The sequence below is a fragment of the Plodia interpunctella genome, chromosome 27 (assembly GCF_027563975.2).
Source record: "Plodia interpunctella isolate USDA-ARS_2022_Savannah chromosome 27, ilPloInte3.2, whole genome shotgun sequence".
Taxonomy (NCBI): Eukaryota; Metazoa; Arthropoda; class Insecta; order Lepidoptera; family Pyralidae; genus Plodia; species Plodia interpunctella.
This window is the reverse complement of record NC_071320.1, coordinates 4,241,464-4,262,316: the sequence shown is the minus strand read 5'-3', so window position 1 is coordinate 4,262,316 and position 20,853 is coordinate 4,241,464. Positions and strand designations below refer to the sequence as shown.

At 36.4% G+C, this 20,853-nt stretch overlaps 1 protein-coding gene across 4 annotated transcripts; it reads left to right on the top strand.

The window, feature by feature from the left end:
• Nucleotides 1–168: 168 nt before the first annotated feature.
• Nucleotides 169–20,727, top strand: LOC128681491 (uncharacterized). 4 transcript variants are annotated; one of them, XM_053765426.2, is made up of 14 exons: nucleotides 169–336; nucleotides 1,092–1,197; nucleotides 1,833–1,918; nucleotides 2,473–2,618; nucleotides 3,076–3,208; nucleotides 4,333–4,459; nucleotides 5,444–5,511; nucleotides 6,465–6,591; nucleotides 13,925–14,040; nucleotides 14,997–15,053; nucleotides 15,889–16,080; nucleotides 16,636–16,781; nucleotides 17,665–17,794; nucleotides 18,729–20,727. In XM_053765426.2, exons 1-14 carry the CDS (start codon nucleotides 258–260, stop codon nucleotides 18,788–18,790), a joined length of 1,575 nt encoding a protein of 524 aa, XP_053621401.1. In that variant the 5' UTR covers nucleotides 169–257; the 3' UTR covers nucleotides 18,791–20,727. The 4 variants fall into 4 exon arrangements, with proteins under 4 accessions (XP_053621401.1, XP_053621400.1, XP_053621403.1 ...); XM_053765425.2 differs by having other exon boundaries at nucleotides 15,886–16,080; XM_053765428.2 differs by lacking the exon at nucleotides 14,997–15,053.
• The last annotated feature ends 126 nt before the right edge of the window (nucleotides 20,728–20,853 follow it).

The window sequence follows — 20,853 nt, the reverse complement described above, 5'->3', positions numbered from 1 at the left end:
CAGGCAAAGTAATATTACATAACGCGTGTTTCGTTACATATTTTCTCTCTTACTTGGCTCGAACCTCTGCCGCGCGCCTCCAACTAGAAACTTAAAGCCACAATGATGTTTATAGGCTGTTTTTCAAAATATCCGCCACTTAGATTATAAATTCCTCGATTTATTTCACAACAATCATTTAACTGTATTCCATAAATCAACATTAAGCCTTTAAACACATTTAAAAGCATAATTTTATCGCGAATGGTTGGGTTTTTATGATGGCTGTGTTGTTTTTTGTTAAGTTAGCATCGTGTCTAACTATTTGTGCTGCTAGTTATCATGAACAATATAGAGGTAAGTCATGTTCCCTTTCGGCTGTCTACGTAACCAGAAAACCTATATACGATACATAGAAACACTTAGCACGTTACTAACGTCCAAATATTGTCTCATTTTCCCATATCGTGAACGCGTCGTGTGAAAAAAAGAGAGACGTGTGGACGCAATGACGTGCTACGTGCTTTACGTTTCGTGGTAGCCCCACAGTTACATGGAAAGATTAAGTTTTCTTATCACGAAACGAAATTAGTTTAAAAAGAAACAAGTTAAAAAAAAATACTGATAAGACTAGCTTGCTGGTATACGAAAGACAAAAATAGAGCTGAAATTTTGTACACGCGTTTAGTTTGTATGACAATGCATTATTATGATAAGCATGACCTGATGTTGCAGCCCGGAACGGTTCCCGGCGAGGGAACTCACAAACGGTTATGCTTTTTTTGTCACACAACAATAAAAGCTTAGGTGTGTCAAAAACTTATCTTTAAACCCCGACGACAGATAGAAGTAGTTATAAGTTTAACGTGTCTGTTTATATGTATGCAGATAGAAGTTTAACGTGTCTGTTTATATGTATGTCTGTCCGTGGCATCGTAGCGGCCAAAGGATGAACCGATTTTGATGTAGTTAATTTTTTTATAAGAGAATTAAATCGAGAGTTTTCTTAGCTGTGTTTGGAAATCGTTAGCTATTTCTAGTTGATGAGATGATGCCAACAACGTCGTAGTCGAGGATATCATAAAATTATAATAATATAAGCGTGTTTCCAGTACCCCAAGCCCAGACAGACAAATGGGAGTCGTATATATACGATGACAAGGAATACATAATTCAGAACCTGCCCGTCAACTGGGAGAACGCAAAGATTCTGTGCCGGTACGTTTAAAACAATATATTTATATATAATTTCTGCCTCTATGCTAATGCCGGCTTCACACTATAGCTGAAATCGGATCGGACAGATGCTACGAAAAAAACATCGCGTAATTTGTATGAGAGCTTTTATTTACTGCAATGTAATACCAGCGATGTATGCCGAAGCCGCCAAGTTCGGCGAACTGGCCCACGATAGTGTGGAGCCCAGCATAAAAAATATAATTTCTCTGGGACATCTGTGATAAGGTAAGCCCCAATTACGGAGCAACATTTGAAAAATAGTAAGGAAATTTGTTAAAATTATATATATCGAAGTATCATTTTATCAAATTTCCTTGTAAACCTAGCTGGTTTTAATCAATTATGGTTAAAATCACAAAAGTACCTATTTATTTGCTTACAGAAAGAAAGAAAAATTGCATACCTAATAGTTTAAAGCACGGAGAAGGACATAGGGTACCCGGTTTCATCCCGGAAAAGTAACCGTTCCCGTGGGAAATTTACGCGAGCGCTGGCAACAGCTAGTATATACGTGCACAATACATACACAATATACGTGCGAAAAATAATACCCTTCCGTTGCAGTCGGGTAAAAAAGGTTAGGCTGTAATTACATGTTGGATTATTGTGTACAGTGGTCATCACAATGGCACCCTAGCGATTCTGGATTCGAAGGACAAAGCTGACTTCATGGCTGAGGCGCTTTCAGAGTCCCAGCTTTGTAAGTCCATCTTAACAACTATTTTGTAGTGTTTTTCATTAAGGTGCTCCCATACAGCGTGTTACGCAATGTAGGTAGGCCATCAGACCACACTATTAGAACTTGAGAGCCCTCCTTAAAAGACCGTAATTCGTATCGTAATTCTCGCTTATTTGCCTTTCACAAAATCTAATTCCAACTTTCACAACAATCTTTTGGAATGTCCACTAAATCCCGAGCATATCATTTCATAGAATTTCATAGAGTGGTCCCTCAGACCACACGCATATAAATATTTGTTGTTGACTTTGATATATACTTAATTAGAAAAAAAAATTGTAAGAAACAATAATGGTAAGCCCTTCAAGGCATGATAGGGACCATTTCTTCTCAGCAATCGTCGTTCCAAAATGCCAATAGCCAGTAGTTTGTAGCTTGTGAGAAATAAACTATTTAATATAAAAATTGACGTGAAAAAAATGCATGTGATGGTGTAATTTCCGAATAAATTATACGAATTTGAGTGTTCTTATATATTTAGTTTTAAATTGTGAAAACTTTAACATGACTTTTAGCCATTGAGTCGATCTGGGTGGGTGCTCGGCGTGGTTCAGCCGAAGATCCAGCAGGTTACCGGTGGAGCCAGGGTGTGGAACTGAGACGAACTGCTGCTGACGTGCTGGTGGAGAGAGACGGCGATGTTATCAAACATTATCCTGTGGTAAGAGTTTTATCTAACATTTGAGAAAATTAATATTACTGTCTTCGTCCACTTTGGCAACTAAAACTTACCAGTGGCCAGTTACAAGGGAAGAGTTTTCTTTCGCTGTTTGGTAACTAGTTGCGAAAGAAGATATCTTAACTAAAATAAGGTTTTTAAAACAGTGTTATCTGACATATTACATAACATTATCTCTATGAAAATCCTAATTCTAAATAATAGTATAAATGCGAAAGTAAGTTTGTTTGTTTGTTACCTCTTCACCCTCTATCTACTCAACCAATGTTCTTGAAATTTGCATACATATAGTTTGAAGTATGGAGAAGGACATAGGGTACTATCATCCCAGAAAAATAACTGCTCCTGTGGGTAATCACGCGGGCGAAGCCTCGGGCAAAGGGTAGTTGTTCATAAATGTTTAATTTAGTTTTTATTTACCCCGGAAATACACTTTCAGTGGCTAAACAGGACTTTAGTGCCGGTGCCGGAGGCAGGCGCTGACTGCGTGGGCCTGGAACGAGTGTTCCACGACAAACCTGTCTTCGTGGACCTGCCCTGTTATTTGGAGCGTGCCTTTGTGTGCGAGAGAGGTAAACTGCTTTATGATCACGTTACCAGCGGGCGAAGTGCGTGTTTTCATTTCACTTTTCACCATCGAATCGATTCGAAGTGAGACGCAGCGAACCTAGCCTTGACGAACTCGGTGGCACAGTTGTAAAGTGCTTGCCTCTGAACCGAGAGGCCCCGGGTTCGAGCCACGGTCGGGTCATGATGGAAAATGATCTTTTTCTGATTGACCCAGGTCTTGGATGTTTATCTATATAATGTATTTGTTATAAAATATAGTATCGTTGAGTTAGTATCCCATAACGCAATTCTCAAACTTACTTTGGAGCTAGCTCAATCTGTGTAATTAGTCCTAATATATTTATTTTATTAATATATTTATTTAATCACATTGCGCCATTGTGACGCAACGACAACCACACCGCAATGTGATTGGTTCGCTGCATCTCACTTCGAATCGATTCGATGGTGAGCAGTGACAAGCAAACCCGCACTACAATTCTTGCTCGACGGCCGCCTGCATCTATACAGACATGTACATGACACGTAGTTTGCACGTTGTGTGTTGTGTGTATAAATAAAATATATATAATATATTAGGATAAATCACACAGATTGAGCTAGCCTCAAAGTAAGTTCGAGGCTTGTGTTATGGGATACTAACTCAACGATACTATATTTTATAATAAATACATATATAGATAAACATCCAAGACCCGGGCCAATTAGAAAAAAATCAATTTCCGTCATGACCCGACCGGGGATCGAACCCGGGCCACCGAGGTAGTCGTTGTATGCAGGTCGGTATCATTTTAAAGAAGCCAGAATGCTCGATCAGCAGTATATTTTTCACTGGTGTTTCTAATAGTGTTGCCACAGTCCACTATCGATAGACTATCGATAGTTGTGTAAAAGCAATTATACTTTCAATAACAATTGATACTTTGTTTTTATAATACAATTGTCATAGCCGATACTATCGATATTAATTTCGATATTGAGCTTCAATATTATCGATTCTATCGATAGGCAAATCGATAATACGGCAACAATACCACATCGAATAATCACCAAAATAAAAAAATTGTCATCTACCCTTCTAAGTATTTAACATTTCAATATATATATATATTTTTTTAATTTGCAGAAGCAAGAATAGAGACGCGCGCGGTCGAGCGCAAAATAGTGAGGTGCAGGAATGGACTGTATCGCTTGTATGACGGTTTGATGAATTGGCACCAGGCGGCCGCTTACTGCCTCTTGAATAGGATGAGGTAAGTCTCATATTTTAGTTTAGCATGTTTTCGGTTGCATTCGGGATGCGACGCTGCGAAGTCCACGGCGGTAGAAATAAATTAATTTTTTTTTGGAAGATTCGACTGGGATTTTATTACTCATCATACCCTCTATGGGAATGCTCTTATTTATGCGGTTTTCACGGGACCACTTTTTATCGCATAAACTATTTTGTCCTATTGTTCTTTGGTATACAATAATTTGGTATAATTGATTTTTGGCATACGGGTTAATCTGGCATAATTTACTTTTAGGTTGCACTTGTGCTTGCTGTCCGCCCAGGTCAGGGCCGGGGGGACGTCGCGGTGAAATGCCTAGCGACCCCGTGACGTCCCCCATAACGGCAGCGTGGAAACGCCCCAGGGGTTTAGTGGGTAGGCTGGGCCGACTAGCGGCCCAGGAGTCCCACACTCAGTGCGTAACAAGCATTCCCCTGGGTAAACAAAAAAAAAGCTGTTTTTTACTACTGACCTACTACTATTGCGTAGTTAGCATGGGTGCTTTTATTTATCGCAATGAAAAACCAGCAATGTATACCGAATCCGACAAAGTTGGCGAACTGTTCGGCGACAGTGCGGAGTCAGCACAAAATTGTGAGACGTAGAAATGAACACACTTTCTATGATCAATGGTTTGATGATGACATCATCTTTTTTTACATAATAAACAACTGGTTCTTGACCGCGGCTTCGCTCGCGCGAAATTATCTGCGAAAAATGAAATTCAGAACACATGAAACGATTTTCATACAAATTTTCAACCTCAATTATAGTCGTATGGGGGTTTATTTTTGAAAAAAATTGTAGCCTATGTTTGAACGGAGCTCTTTAACTATATGCATACCAAATTCAATAAAAATTGGTCCGGCGGTTTAGCCGTGTAAGTGTAACAAACAGACAGACAGGCAGACCTTCGCGTTTGTTATTTTAGTTTTTCTGTTTTTTATAGTTTTATTTTTACAGTTTGGCAAACATTGGGTCTATGAAGTGCCTCAAGAAACTGGGGATGAGCATGTTGAAGGTTCGGCCAAGTGAGTACATTTTTCTTTTGTTTTTATTTTCCATTTATCTTTTGTTTAACTTATATTATCCCACTTCTGAACAAATGTTTATTTATGATGATGATATTTATGTATAAGACCTACATTTGTTAATTGACGTCCTTGGAGAAAAGGCTGCGGTGAAGTTTGTTGCGCCGCTTCTTCTTCACCTGCGCTTTGGAAGCCGGCAGTAGACTTAGTTTAAGTAATTTTTTTGACGTCAATAAGTGATGTATGTCATCCTAAATTGAATAATTTTGAGTTTGAATTTATGTAAATGAGTAATTAATATATATTAATTTATTTCTATACACTACAGTTACTTGTTATTATGTGAAATTCGTTACTGTTTTTGTTTTAATTATTTTTATATAGAAAATAATAAATTGTCTTATTTCTTATTTTTGCATAAACTAAAGATTACTTACACTTAAATTATTATCTTTATATTTAGCTCGTTTTTAGTTTTCTTTGTATATAACATATGTGGGCATTCATAGTATCCATACTAACATCATAAACCAGATATTGCCCGTGGCTTCGCCTGCGTAAATTCTCCATACTTCAAACTACTTGTATGCAAAATTTCAAGATTGGTTGAGTAGATAGAGTTATATAATACTAGTTGTTCGCCGCGAAATTAGACCTCGCGAACACAATATTTTTTTACAAAATTGTGAATTCAAAAACGGCTTAACCGACTTTGGTGCCACACGAACTTAAAAATTCTATTGACAGATCCTACTCACATACATTTTAAATTTCATCAAAATCTGACCAAAATGGTTCGAAAGTTATCGCGTAACAACCATACATACATACATACATATAAAAAAAATATATTTTTGCCCCGAGTCGAATTGTAGACCCCGCTAGTTTCCCTCGCTCGGTGAATTATGCAACGGGAAAGTTTGAAAGTAGTCGAGTACAGGTAAGTGTTCCAGGCATTGAGAACGCGTGGATCGGCGCGCGCGGCGCGCTCGGCCGCTGGAGCTGGCTCGACTCCGGCCTCAGCGTCTTCCAGCCGCCGCCGCTGCTGGATGTCGCCGCTGCTATGTGGCCACCTTTGAGGTTAATCATAATCTTAATATGCTAACTAGCTCCTAATGTTCTAACTTCCTAACTAATTGACCGAGCGAGAGAAGAAAGTGAGGGTGAATTTCGCGTCTGTTTGTACGCGGCGTGTAGCGTTTCATTAGTATATTTATTTAATTAAACATTTATAAAATTACATTGTACCAGTACTTTATTTATTTATAAAATAGGATAATTAAATTGATTACTGTGTATGGTACAATTTAACACTAATGACAGCCCGCGGCGGCGTACAAAATGCTCGTGATATTCACCCACAAGACAATTTTGATGAATTTTTACAAAATTGAAAATATTTCAAAAACGACTTAAAAGATTTTGTTGCCCCACGAACTTAAAAAAAAAATCTATTATACCTTTTAAATTTCATCAAAATCAGACCAACTATTTAGGAAATTATCGCGTTACACCTACTGAACAATCGGCTGATTGTCAAAAATACACGTGAGGTCCAACAGAAATATAAACTTCAGAATTGTGACAACCGTGTAATGATCAAAAAGTTAAGCCAAAAAAACTTTACATATTTTGAAGCACTATATAATTTCATGAGCGACACACGATAGCGCGTTCTAAAACTGGATATCGCCATCTAGTGACACACATATTCAGCTTAAATATTGGCGTTTAAACATTCCGCCCACCATGGACAGAATGTCCATAATTAAAATAACTCAAAATTATGATACCACCCACCATGAAATGAGTATGGATAAACAAAGTGGACTGTAATCTAATCACAATCACATGGTGAGTGAAAATTATTACAACTTACTTAAAAAAGATAACAACATCAAATGCTATAACTAAATAATGACTTTTTAATAAGTCATTTTACTCACTGAAACATAAACAAAACATAACAATGAACACTAATTCACAACTAAATAATAAAAAAAAACCTCTTATTCTGTGACAGGAAGAACACAAAGCTTACTAACTGCCCTTTTTATAACAGAATCCTTACATTTAATATTTACTACACGTGTAATACCGTCCATTCCCGGAAATTTCTGCACAATCAAGCCAAATAACCATTTTCCCGGTGGCAAACCGTCTTCTTTGACAAGAACTATATCACCTATATTAGGTTCTGGCTTTTGATAAGCCCAACGATACCTATTCAGAAATTGTATTAAATATTCCTGGGACCATCTTCTCCAAAAGTCTTGCACCATACGTTGTGTGAATTGCCATCTTTTAAGACTACTAATATTCGATTGTTCATAATTCACATCAGGCACAAGTAACAACGGTTCTCCAACCAAGAAATGACCAGGAGTAAGAGGAAACGGATCATGAGGATTGGTACTTAATTGCGAAATTGGTCTTGAATTGAGACACGCTTCAATCTGAGTGAGGACTGTGCTCAACTCTTCATAAGTAAGAGTAGACTGTCCGATCACTCTTTTTAAATGATATTTAGTAGATTTTATCCCTGCTTCCCACAACCCTCCAAAATTAGGAGCCCGTGGGGGAATCAGATGAAATTTTGTATTATCATTTGCTAAAGCCTCACCTACTTCATTTATAAAATTAGACTTCTCGCTTAAAAACAACACCTGTAATTCTTTAGCAGCACCTATGAAATTCGTGCCATTATCGCTATATAAATCAGCACAATAGCCACGTCTAGCAACAAAACGTCTGAAAGCTGCTAAAAATCCGCTACTTGTCATATCACTTACTGCTTCTAGGTGCACTGCGCGTGTAGCCATACATACAAACAAACACACGTAACCCTTATACGACTTATTTCCTCTTCCCTTGGACACACGAATATTTATAGGACCAGCATAATCTACACCAGTTCTATAAAAAGGTCTACACATCTCCACTCTTGCATTTGGCAACTGCCCCATAAGTTGATCTCGTGTGCTCGCTGCATAACGTATACACGTGACACATTTTCTAATAAATGCCTTGACATTATTTTTTGCATTTAATATCCAATATCGAGACCTTAGATAATTAAGAGTGAGCTGCGGTCCACCATGCATCGTTTTTTCATGAGCATCCGCAATAATCAAAGAAGAGAAATGGGATTTATCAGGTAAAATAATTGGATGCTTAGCAGATACATTTAATTGAGCTCTTTCTAAGCGTCCACCAACTCTTAAAATTCCAGTGTCATCTAGAAACGGGTTCAAAGCAGTAAGTTTACTTTTTTTATTTACAAATCCTATTTTTCTCAAATCCTTTAATTCTGTCTTGAAACCTTCACCTTGCACTATTTTTATGCATATATTTAATGACTCTCTCAATTCGTCACTTGTTAACCATTTTTCAGTAACACTTCTTATTTTACGAAACCGTCTACAGTAACTTATTACTCTGACTAACCTTCTTAAAGACGAAAACTTGTTAATAATCTTACTTTCAACTTTATTAATTTCTTCTCCTATATTAACTTCAACATGACAGACCTTTTTTTCTATATCTGTATCAAATGTTTCATCTACATTTTTACTAATAACACGCTTTTCTTTCAGCCAACATGGACCAGTAAACCACATCGTAGCATTCTTCATTTCTGAAGGTTTAACGCCGCGTGATGCAATATCAGCGGGATTCTCAAGAGATTTTACATGAATCCATTGCTTTCTATCCATAGTTGATAAAATTTCAGAAACACGGTTTGCAATAAATGTTTTCCATTTACCGGGATAAGAACCTAACCATGCTAGAACCACAGTAGAATCCGTGTATGCATAAATATTTTCCTTGCGTATATCCAAAACTGTCGAAACTTCTTGCAATAGTCTAGACAGCAGAACAGCTCCACATAATTCTAACCGAGGAATACAAACCTGTTTGATTGGAGCAACCTTGGTTTTGGATGTTATTAAATGAACTGCTACATTGCCTTCTTTATCGACTGCACGCATATAAACTACAGCTGCATAAGCTTCATTTGAAGCATCACAAAACCCATGAAGCTCTCGTTGTTTATCACTACGATAAGTATTCATCCATCTGGGTATTGTAACATCTTGCAGCAATAAAAGTTCGTTACGATATGAAATCCATTCTTTTAATAGATTTTCAGGCAATAAATCATCCCAACCAATCCCTGATATCCATAATTTTTGTATGAATATTTTAGTAACAATAATTGCAGGTGCCAACCAACCCAATGGATCAAATAGCTTAGCAATCTCTGATATAACCTTGCGTTTAGTGATAGATACGTCAGAAAATGGAATCTTTACAGAATATTCGAAATTATCAGATTCTTGATTCCATCTGAGACCTAATATTTTGATAACAGCATCAACTTTTAAATTGATCTTTTCATTTAATTGCTTTTCATTTATAGTTTCCATCAATTTTTTACTGTTACTCGTCCATTTTTGGAGCTCAAACCCAGCCCTGCATAACAATTCTTTCATTTCTTTATATAACTTTTCTCCTTCTTCTATATTTTCGCAACCAGACAACAAGTCATCCATATAAAAATCATCCAACACCTTTTGATAAGTGTTCGGAAAATGTTCTGCTTCATCCTTAGCAGCTTATTGTAAAGCCCGAACAGCTAAATAAGGAGCTGATGCAGTTCCAAACGTAACCCTTAAATTGCGTAAATGTTTCACATTATCTTCCGGATTTTCACGCCAAACAATGCACTGAAAATTTGCATCTTTTTCAGTAACTTTGATCTGTCTGTACATTTTTACAATATCAGAGCAAAGACAAATTGGATGCATACGCCAACGCATAATAATATGACGTAAGTCCGGTTGTAATTTTGGACCTATCATCAACTCACTATTCAGAGACACTCCATTTTTTCCAGGGCACGAAGCATCAAAAACAACTCTTACTTTTGTTGTTGTCTTATCTTCTCTCACCACCGCATGATGAGGCAAATATACAAATGTTGGTTTTATATCAATATCAGGAATTATCTCCATGTGACCTAACTCAACATATTCATTAATTACATTTGTATATTGTTTTTTCAATTCAAGATTTCTTGATAATCTTTTTTCAAGATATTCAAATCTTTTTAAAGCAATAGCCAATGTATTACCATATTGACATTGCGGATCTTCACTCCGAAAAGGGAGCTTGACGACATATCTTCCTTCAGAATCTCTTGTTGTCGTGCTTATGAATATCTTTTCACACTTCTGTTCTTCATCTGACCATTTTCTTTCTTCACTCAATTTTGGTTCTTCTTCCAGTTCCCAAAATTTTTGCAATAGACTATTTTCTCCTACTGCATGCATGCGTCGAACAGTAGTATGAAAACTTTTAGTATTTCCATAACCCGTTGTTGACACCTTTCCAGATAAAATCCATCCCAATTTAGTATTTTGGGCTACTGGCATCTCTGGGCCACTCCTAATAAAGCCTTCTTCTATAATTTGACAGTATACTTCTGCTCCTAAAAGTATATCAACTTTATTAGGTGTGTTGAAAGTTGGGTCTGCCAATTTTAACACTGGCATGTTTGACCACCCCTGCACTGCAATTTCCTTGTCAGGCAGCAATGTGGTGATACTTTTCAGTACATGGGCCTTAACTTGCATCACAAAACTAGGGTTTATCAGTGATTGAATTTTAAAATAGACGACATATTTTGACGTCACCATAGAATCTTGGTCACCTCCTAAACCCGACACGTAACTCTTGCATTGCTTCTTCGACAAACCAAGTAGCTGTACAGCTGCCTCAGTTATGAACGAAGATTGAGAACCTTGGTCTAAAAGAGACCGTAAAGTTACGCATATGCCTGATTGTGATATAGCTCTTACCAAAGCCGTCGCTAGTAAAACGTGACTTTGGGCACTAATATGACAAGAAATAATATTTTTACACGGTTCATCTGGTTTTTCTTTTTCTTTATTTAATTCTGAAGAATTTCCTTCACTTGGTACCTGACATACATTACTCGCTGTTGACGGTGTATTCCTAATGTGAAGCAACGAGTGATGTTTTCGATGGCAAATTCTACACTTAGATGGTGCGCGACATGTATACACAGTGTGATTTTGTCCAAAACAGTTGAAACATAATTTCTGAGATTGAACGAAATTACGGCGTGCATCTGTATCTTCCTTGCTAAATTTCTTACAATTCAACAACTTATGATTCTCGGTGCAGAACGGGCACTCAACCGATTCAGTTACATGTAAAACCCTAGCCTTTACAATGTTTTTGGAAGATTTATTATCTAAAAACTCCAACGATCTAAATCTTTGTTGCAAAAAATCTGCAAACTGTTTGTAGGTTGGTAAATCATCCTGAGACTCACTGACTTTAGTCTCCCACATTTTACGCGACTCATTATCCAGCTTCAAACTTAAAATATATATTACGATCAAGTCCCACGCATCAGTTGATAGCCCTAAATTTTTAAGAGCGTTAATACACTCGTTGCTGGTATCCAATAACTCTTTTAATGCAGTTGCAGATTCAGTGAATATAGTTCTTTGACTCATAAACCTCTTTAAAACTGTATTAGCAATGTATCTTTTATTATTGTATCTATTATTCAATAGATTCCAGCAAACCTCGTAATTGTCGCTAGTGATTGAGACATGTCGCAATAGTTGGTCGGCTTCACCAGACAAATAAGTTTTTAAGTAATGTAATTTTTGTACATTATCTAATGATTTGTTAGTATGCACGAGTGACATAAATAAATCTCTAAAACTTGTCCACTCGGCGTAACTACCAGAAAATGTGGGAATTGTAATTCTAGGTAATTTCACATTACAATTAAACTGTTGCTTGGAGTTAGCATTGGAGTTACTGTAGTTAGCATCAGAAATGGTAGGCGCAAGAAGTTGTATTTGGTTCAATTTATCTTTGAGTTCAGCTTTATAATCGAAATACAGCTCTTCGGTTATTTCATACACATTGCATTCATCATATTTTTCTAACTCCTTGCTATTATAATCACTTATAAGTTTACTGTGATTTTCCGAAAATATACACCACTGCGACTCCAACGCTTCGAGTCTAGCTTCTAAATAACCCGCGGTTAAACGCTCCTTTGGCGACTTTTTAAAGTTAACAAAAGCCTTATTGATAGCTTTATTTGCGTTAATTTGAAGTTTAATTAAAGACTCCATGGTGTATAGGTTCAGTTACAACACAACAGAAAAATAAAAAAAATACAAGTTGAAAATAAATTGAGAGAAAAATTTTCTAAGTCGAAGAACAAATCGTAAAATTTTGCAAGTGTGTAGAACCTTGTCGTACTAAAACCTGAAGGGAATTGGGCATGGATTCCTCGTAGGTTCACTTTTCTTACAATTACTCTAAGTCTATAACTACAGTAAATTTTCAAAGTCCAAATCTTCTTGTATTTAAGGTTCAATTTTGCTACCACTGAATCGGAAGGTATGAAAGTACTCACAGATGCACATGCCACTCACTCACACGTTGTATCTTCGGTCTCCCTCGTTCGTTGTCACAGCTTGTAGTTGTGGAGCGCGCGTATAGTTGTCACTGGTCTCAGCAGGTATCTACTATATTTTAGGCGCGATCTATGAACTTTTGAAACCGTAACTTGAAGTTTGGTATGATACAAGTAGTTACAGCCAGAACAAGTGGACGCACAGTGTTCGCCCTTGACAGCAAACTACTGCCCATGGGTGCGAACGAGAAAGCCTTACTGTAGCACAAACCATCAAGCCATCCGGCTCGAAGGATCATGAACAATCGGCTGATTGTCAAAAATACACGTGAGGTCCAACAGAAATATAAACTTCAGAATTGTGACAACCGTGTAATGATCAAAAAGTTAAGCCAAAAAAACTTTACATATTTTGAAGCACTATATAATTTCATGAGCGACACACGATAGCGCGTTCTAAAACTGGATATCGCCATCTAGTGACACACATATTCAGCTTAAATATTGGCGTTTAAACACCTACATACAAAAAAATATTCCCAAGTTGATTTGTAGACCTGCTCGTACGAAATATTAATATTGTTTCAAGTAAACATATTGTTACTCACAACACATAAGTTTATTTGTTTAGACAAATTAAAAAATATTAATTTCGCTACAACTTTTGAACGGCTGAACCGATTTTCACGAAACATGGGCTAAGAACACTCCGGATAAAATTATCTATGAGACAAAAAGAAAACTAAACTAAAAATCGGTTCATCCGTATACAAACTACGATGCCACACAGGGCGGAGATACACAGACAGACACGTTAAACTTATAACATCCCTCTTTTTGCGTTGCGTTGGGGGTTTAAAAAATTTACTGTTTGTATTGTTATTACTATCTATTAGACCACGATATAATTCAATAAATATATAAAAATGTGAACATCAGAGACAGGAACGACCTGAAGCAGAGCGGCTGCATGCAGCTCGACCGCCACGCCGGCCGCGCGCCCGTCTTCCTCGAGGCTCGCTGCGAGAGGAGGATGCACTTCATATGCTACCAGGGTGAGATTCTTTCTTTAACTCATATGTCATTTTTACTAGATTTCGTCCAAAACTTCGTACGTATGCGAGCAAAAATCCGTTTCGCGAGGAAATTTCGGAAAATCCCACCTTAGGTGCTCCCCCTACACTGTACTAGGAACCTACACACCTAATTTCAGCTTTCTACGCCCAGTAGTTTCGGCTGTGCGTTGTCTGTCATTCAGTCACTACAGTAACGAAAGAGTTTTATACGAGTATATACAAGGTTACTGGTATCTAACGCATAACCTTCCAAAGGCGCATAAGGTACATAGAGACTAACATCTTTTGTTCTACGACTTTGTCTCTAATCGCTAATAATCTATCTAATAGCTATTGAATTTCCCGGTACAAATCCCGCGTAATATGAAGCCCAAATCGTAACAACTAAAATAAAAGTACCTAGGTAGGTGTTAATACCGAGCGACTTTTATTATCTGGCTTTGAAATCATTAAATCTGTATTGTGATAATGTCAATTTTATGAATGATTGATTCTGGTAATGATTCCTTGCACAAGGAAATTGACGGATCATATATAACTAATGACCGTGCGGCCGCAGCGATCGAAACGCTCGGAGATTCACCCAGGTATACAATATTTTCACAATATATATATATATATATATATATATATATATATATATATATAATAATCTATCTATAATATCTATCTATATATATATATATATATATATATATATATATATATAATGTATGACACAATATTATCAAGCCTGGTGTCTTCACTACTAATGGATAAAAGGAAGGAAATCACTATTATAAATGAAATTTTGTATTGGAAATAAAAAAAATTTGGTCACTCACTGAGTCAAGTAGGTAGACAAGGCATCCCTGTTATTAAGGTAGTAGGTTTAATTAAAAAGCTTGGGCACTCACAGTGGTTTTATGATACTTTTTTTTATATTTTAATTGCAGAGAAATACTTTTCTGCTGACGTGCCAAATAAAAATGGTCGCAAGGACTTTTCGGCAGGTATATACTAAAAAGGCCAAATTTATCACAATTTGCGGTCAATCTAAACAGACACAGTTTGACGCGTAAAATAAATTGTATTTTTCACACAAAAACCACCTTTCTGACCAGAGTTTTACAGGCACAAGCATAAAATTTTGTTTATTTATATCCCACTGGGCGCTCTACAAGCATTATTATAATAAATTTATTTATTGAAGCGGTGGTGGTGTAATGTTTAACACGCTCGCCTGTGGATCGAAAGGTCTCAGGTTTGTATCCTACTCGTGCCATACAAGTTTGTATACCAATCTGACTCTTATATAGTAGTTTTCATAGACCACCACTCGCTTCCGATGAAGGAAAACATAAATAAATAAATAAATAAATAAATAAATAAATAAATATATTAGGACAAATCACACAGATTGAGCTAGCCCCAAAGTAAGTTCGAGACTTGTGTTATGGGATACTAACTCAACGATACTATATTTTATAACAAATACATATTATAGATAAACATCCAAGACCCGGGCCAATCAGAAAAAGATCATTTTCCATCATGACCCGACCGGGGATCGAACCCGGGACCTCTCGGTTCAGTGGCAAGAACCTTACCACTGCACCACCGAGGTCGTCATTGAAGAAGAAGAACATCTTGAAGAAACCTGCACACTAACCGACAGTTTAGTTCACTAGTGTGTATGCGACTACCTGCCACTAGATGGCGGTAAGTAGTCGTGAAAGTCATGACTTGAATTAAATCCGACACCAATGTTAGCAATAACACACTCGATATGGTGACGATGATAAATTTATTTGTCGTCGGTTGAAAAGTAACCATGTTTATTAGCAGGCGCGACTGGGCTGCGTACGACAGAGCCGACGCCAAGCGACGACGTGTATTACTACGTGTTGGTTAAACAAAAGTTCTACTGGCAACACGCTTACGAAAACTGCCAGAAACTCAACGGGACACTGGCTTTTATTGAGAGTCACGATGCACTGATATCGTTGTTGTTGCTGATGGGCGAAAATAAGGATGAACGTGAGTTTTAGTTTTATTATAGCGCCATCTGTGATCGAGTAGCAACAACGAAAGATGATTGAGTGCTTCTTTGTAGTTTAAATTTACGTCACTAGATGGCGCTTTATACATTTTTATAAGATAGTGTATGTTATCGAAATTAGGTCCCACCTACCTACTTTCAGTATATTTTTCAGTAGGTACCTAGTTATTATGTTTCATCTCGAAATGTCTAATAACATAAACGTAACTTTAATACAATTGAGATCAATTTAATTTATTTTGTTATTGAAAAACTATATTTTTTCCAGCCTAAAAGAGCAATCTGATGAAACCCATAGATATAAGAATATTAAATTAATGTAATGTTCTTACGGAACACAGAAAACATAGAAATGTGAAGTAGACTCATGGAATTAGTAGGTACCAAGTACTTACTAAATCCATGAGTAGGCGTTTCACACGTTTCAACACGCGCAGAAATTTTGATAAAGTTTTTCTTTTTTTCTTTCTTTAATTTGCAATAAATGCTTTTGACGTTAACTAACGTTGCGTTACGCCGGTCCCATATTCCAGCCATAGGCCACATCTGGATATCAGGTCGTCTGAACATGACCAAGGACGCGACAGACACCGTCAGCTACACGTGGTACAACCCTAGCAACGGCAAACGGATTTATGACAGCGTACATGCCGCTGACGCCGCCACGTTAGGACTTTACGTAAGTTTCCACCATAGACAAAAGAAATGGCTTCCACTTTGGACCAATCTATGCCAAAAAGTCCATAACTTTGGTTTTAAATCACCGCGTTGCTCCCCGAGTAGCAATATTATCGTTGAGCTGTAACTATTTTGTATTGCTGCAGCACACATACAAATCCTTACTAGTATTATAAAAGCGAAAGTAAGTTTGTTTGTTACCTCTTCACGCTCTATCTACTCAACCAATCTTCTTGGAATTTTGCATACATGTAGTTTGAACTACGGAGAAGGACATAGGGTACATCTTTCATCTCGGAAAAATTTACGCTGGCGAAGCCGCGGGCAAGAAACTTGTTATCTACATGTGATTAATTATTGTTAGTACTTGTGTTATTTTTTATTTTAATGTTTATAAAATTAACGTTGTGGCAGTAAGTACTTATGGATAAATTTAAAACGCTCGTGAATTTCACCTTTCATCATCTGAGGTTGTGGAACGAGGAAATACCACGGCACAGAGTTTGGTTTTTCCTATATACTACAATATGAAGTTTTTAAAACTGGTGTGAAAATATTTATATGTATAGGGCAACGACCCTGTGGCATCCCTGGTGTCGCAGCGTACACAGCTCGCAGTGACCAGTGACCAGTTCACATCGGGGACTACCATCAATCACCTCTTAACGCGATCCACTTAGTGATCTAAACTAATCTGCAATAATCGCAAATTCGTACCATCGAGTTAATTTTTAGTATGAATGCGATTAATTTTAGGTTCCGAAATTGAACTGAGTTGCATTGGAATCGTTCCGTAAGAGTTGATGGTTGGTATGCGGGTCACATATCAGTTTGCTGTATTTTTTTAATCAACTGAAGATTAAAAAAAAAAATGTTTTCCGCAGGTTCCGCCGTGGTTGGACGATGACTTCTCCCTGGACAACTCCTGCCTGAACCTGGACAGGCAGGACCATCTGAACGCGATTGTCTATGGTCTGCCGTGCGACACGCCACAGTACTCCATTTGTATGATTGGTAAGCAGAGTGCGTTGTGCGACTGATATTTACAACCACACTATTTTAAAAATACAGCTGTAATATTACAGCCGCCTGTCTGACGCCAACCCTCCTTGGGATTGCTATTGTTACCTCTCACCTGACAACTCTGTGTCTCTGTCGCCTGACATGACATCGAAGGTTATAGCATGGAATTACTAGATATTACGAACAAGTAACTACTAATAAGATAGTTGCCAATTTTTTGTTTTGATGAATATTCGAAGGCTCTTATATCATTAGAAACACCAGTGAAAAAAATACTGTAATGATGACAATACTTTCAAAGATATGACAAAAATAAAATCACACATTTTTGGACTCGTCCAAACGCACCATACTAGATGACACGAACAAGTGACGTCACAACGTGCAAAATGTTCACGAAGATGTGTTTGTTCGACAGCTACATTAAATATTATGTTTATGGTGATGATTACTTAATAAAAGTTGTTACAAAACTTCTGTTATTTATGATGGTTAAATTTATTTTTATAATTTCATACTTTTTGAAAATGGACTTTCCAACCAACTTTTAAATCATCGTATTAGGATCCAGTTGCATTGTCACAGTCTATGAATTATCATAATGATCTTAAATATATCTATTTTAAAAAATTATACATAAATTTATATTTAAAAAATGGTAAGCCCTTCTGGCATAATAGGGACCAACACTGTTTGAATGAGTTTCTTTCGGCATTTCTTCTCAGCAGTGGTCGTTCCGAAATGCTAGCAGTTTGTAGCTTTGGTAAACATCATTTAATCTAGAATATGACGTGAAAAAGTGCCTGTGAAGGCCTAATTTCTGAATAAATGATTTGATTTTGATTTTAGATTATACGTATTTTTAACAATTTTCTGACCTTAGCAACTACTCTAATCTGTCTATCTGATGTATTTTTTTTTTCAGAAAAAGCAAAGGGACCTACCACTGTTGCGCCTCCGACGACTACAGAAGAAACAGCAGCGTGAGAACCAGTGATTTAAAAGAATATTTTTTGTTTGAATATAATAAGTAGGGAACAATTTTTTGATACAATTTGTGATGGTATATAGGATAGAGGTAATTAAGTATTTATTTATTTATTTTTGACGCGATGTACAGTCAACAGCACATCAAGCTACCCTGCATGAACCTCTATGGCGCGGTAATAGCGGCGAGTTTGCAATGAAATTGGGTAGGTTGATGTGCCGTTCACCGTACCTATGTGAATTGGGAGTATTACTGCACATTTATCCCGCCAGAGTACAGCACTGTAAGTTAGGTACACAAAAGCTTTGCCGCCTTTTGCTATGTCGATTAAAACGCTTATTTTAGAGTACTTTATTAATCCTTTCATTATGTAAGCATTCGTTTATGAAAATAAACAATACTGTAGCATATTCGGGTGCCGAAATATTGGGATAAATCGTTTTCCATAAGATAAAAAAACTTCGAAAACTATGGGTTACGCCTCACCTTGTAAAATTTTCGAGTAACCGGCGAGTAAACGGTCGATAAGAAGCTCGGAACACTTTACACGTGAAGATAAGTCTTCAAATATGTACTTCATACACGTAAGATCTTCAGTCAAAATCAAGTTTTATATCAGTTTATGACCACAGTTGACCTAATACAGAATTGTAATACCTCGTAATGCAGAACATAACCTAAAATAGTGTTATTATTTTCAGGATAATCCACTAAATCCTTCCTTTTTCCTTTAAACTCGCACCACGATTGCGTAGAAGTTATTTTTGGTCGTAATTCTGCAACAATATTGAAAATTGGCGCATTTTGCCTCCATTGGCATTGTTTGTGTACCTTAGTTGTACCAGTAGTGCCATCTGCGCTGAGCTTTGCGTAATATGCCCTATTAAATGTACGTTACAACTACAAGCATGGAATTAGTAGGTTCTTGAACGAAGTACCTACCTACTAATTCCATGGTTACAATTAGGGTCATGATTTTTTTATTGATACATTGACAAAGCATGACAAATGATTTAAAGAATATATAGGAAAATATGGTTTGTAATTCATACATACTTAAATTATTTTTTTGAGAATATTTTAAAACTATTACATTCAGCGTGCCAGATTTTTTGTAAAACTGTATTTAACCTAAAAACTAGCTTTTTCCCGCGTAAATTTCTCTTTCACCTCTTATTAGATATAGTCATTTGGTAGGGGGTTGATTTAAAAAAAATAAAGTATCGTACATTTGAACGGGGTTCTTTAACTTCCTACATACTTTCGCGTTTATAATATTAATTACTTTATATTTAAATTGGGAACATCAAAAAGGGAAATAACAATGTATGTACTTATAATATACATTATACTGTTTTTTCTTAAACTTGTCTATGAATGTACTTAGCTATTTTATATCATTTTTTATTTTCTGAGTTAAGATTAAATATTTTTTATATAAATAATAGCTAGATAAGTTTATATTACAGATCCCCCATGAGGCTGACATTGTCACACAAAGTGGACTCGAGCCTAGTCAAAAAATTTAGAAGAAAAAAAAAAATATAAATAATGCATGTCGACAGTTTTGCATTTCATATTATTGACAAATATAGACTTGTCTAAGGGTTTGTCCTTTAATCACATTAAATGTTAAAAAACATCATGTGATCAATTGACAACCCCTAATGTAAAGGGTGTAACAAAATACTTATATTATGGTACACTGGGTAGATCCTTTATGCAAAGTTTCAAGTTAATATCAACATTTCTACAAAGTAATCTGCAGTTGTGTCTGTAATTAATACACAAACCTCGATATTACCCAAAAATTTACCTCTTATCTTACCTCCTCATATATTATACATATATGTATATAAGTATTTTATTACATCCTGTATATTTTGTAAGGTAATTAATTTAGAAATAAATACAATTTATAATCCAACTTTTTTTTATTTCTTATCATCTATTACAATTACAATACAAGAATAATAAGTACAGCTTATAAAGTTTCAGTGAATAATGTGAGAAAGTAATATTTTAACATGGCCTTTTAAAATAGATGCATATAACAATGGAC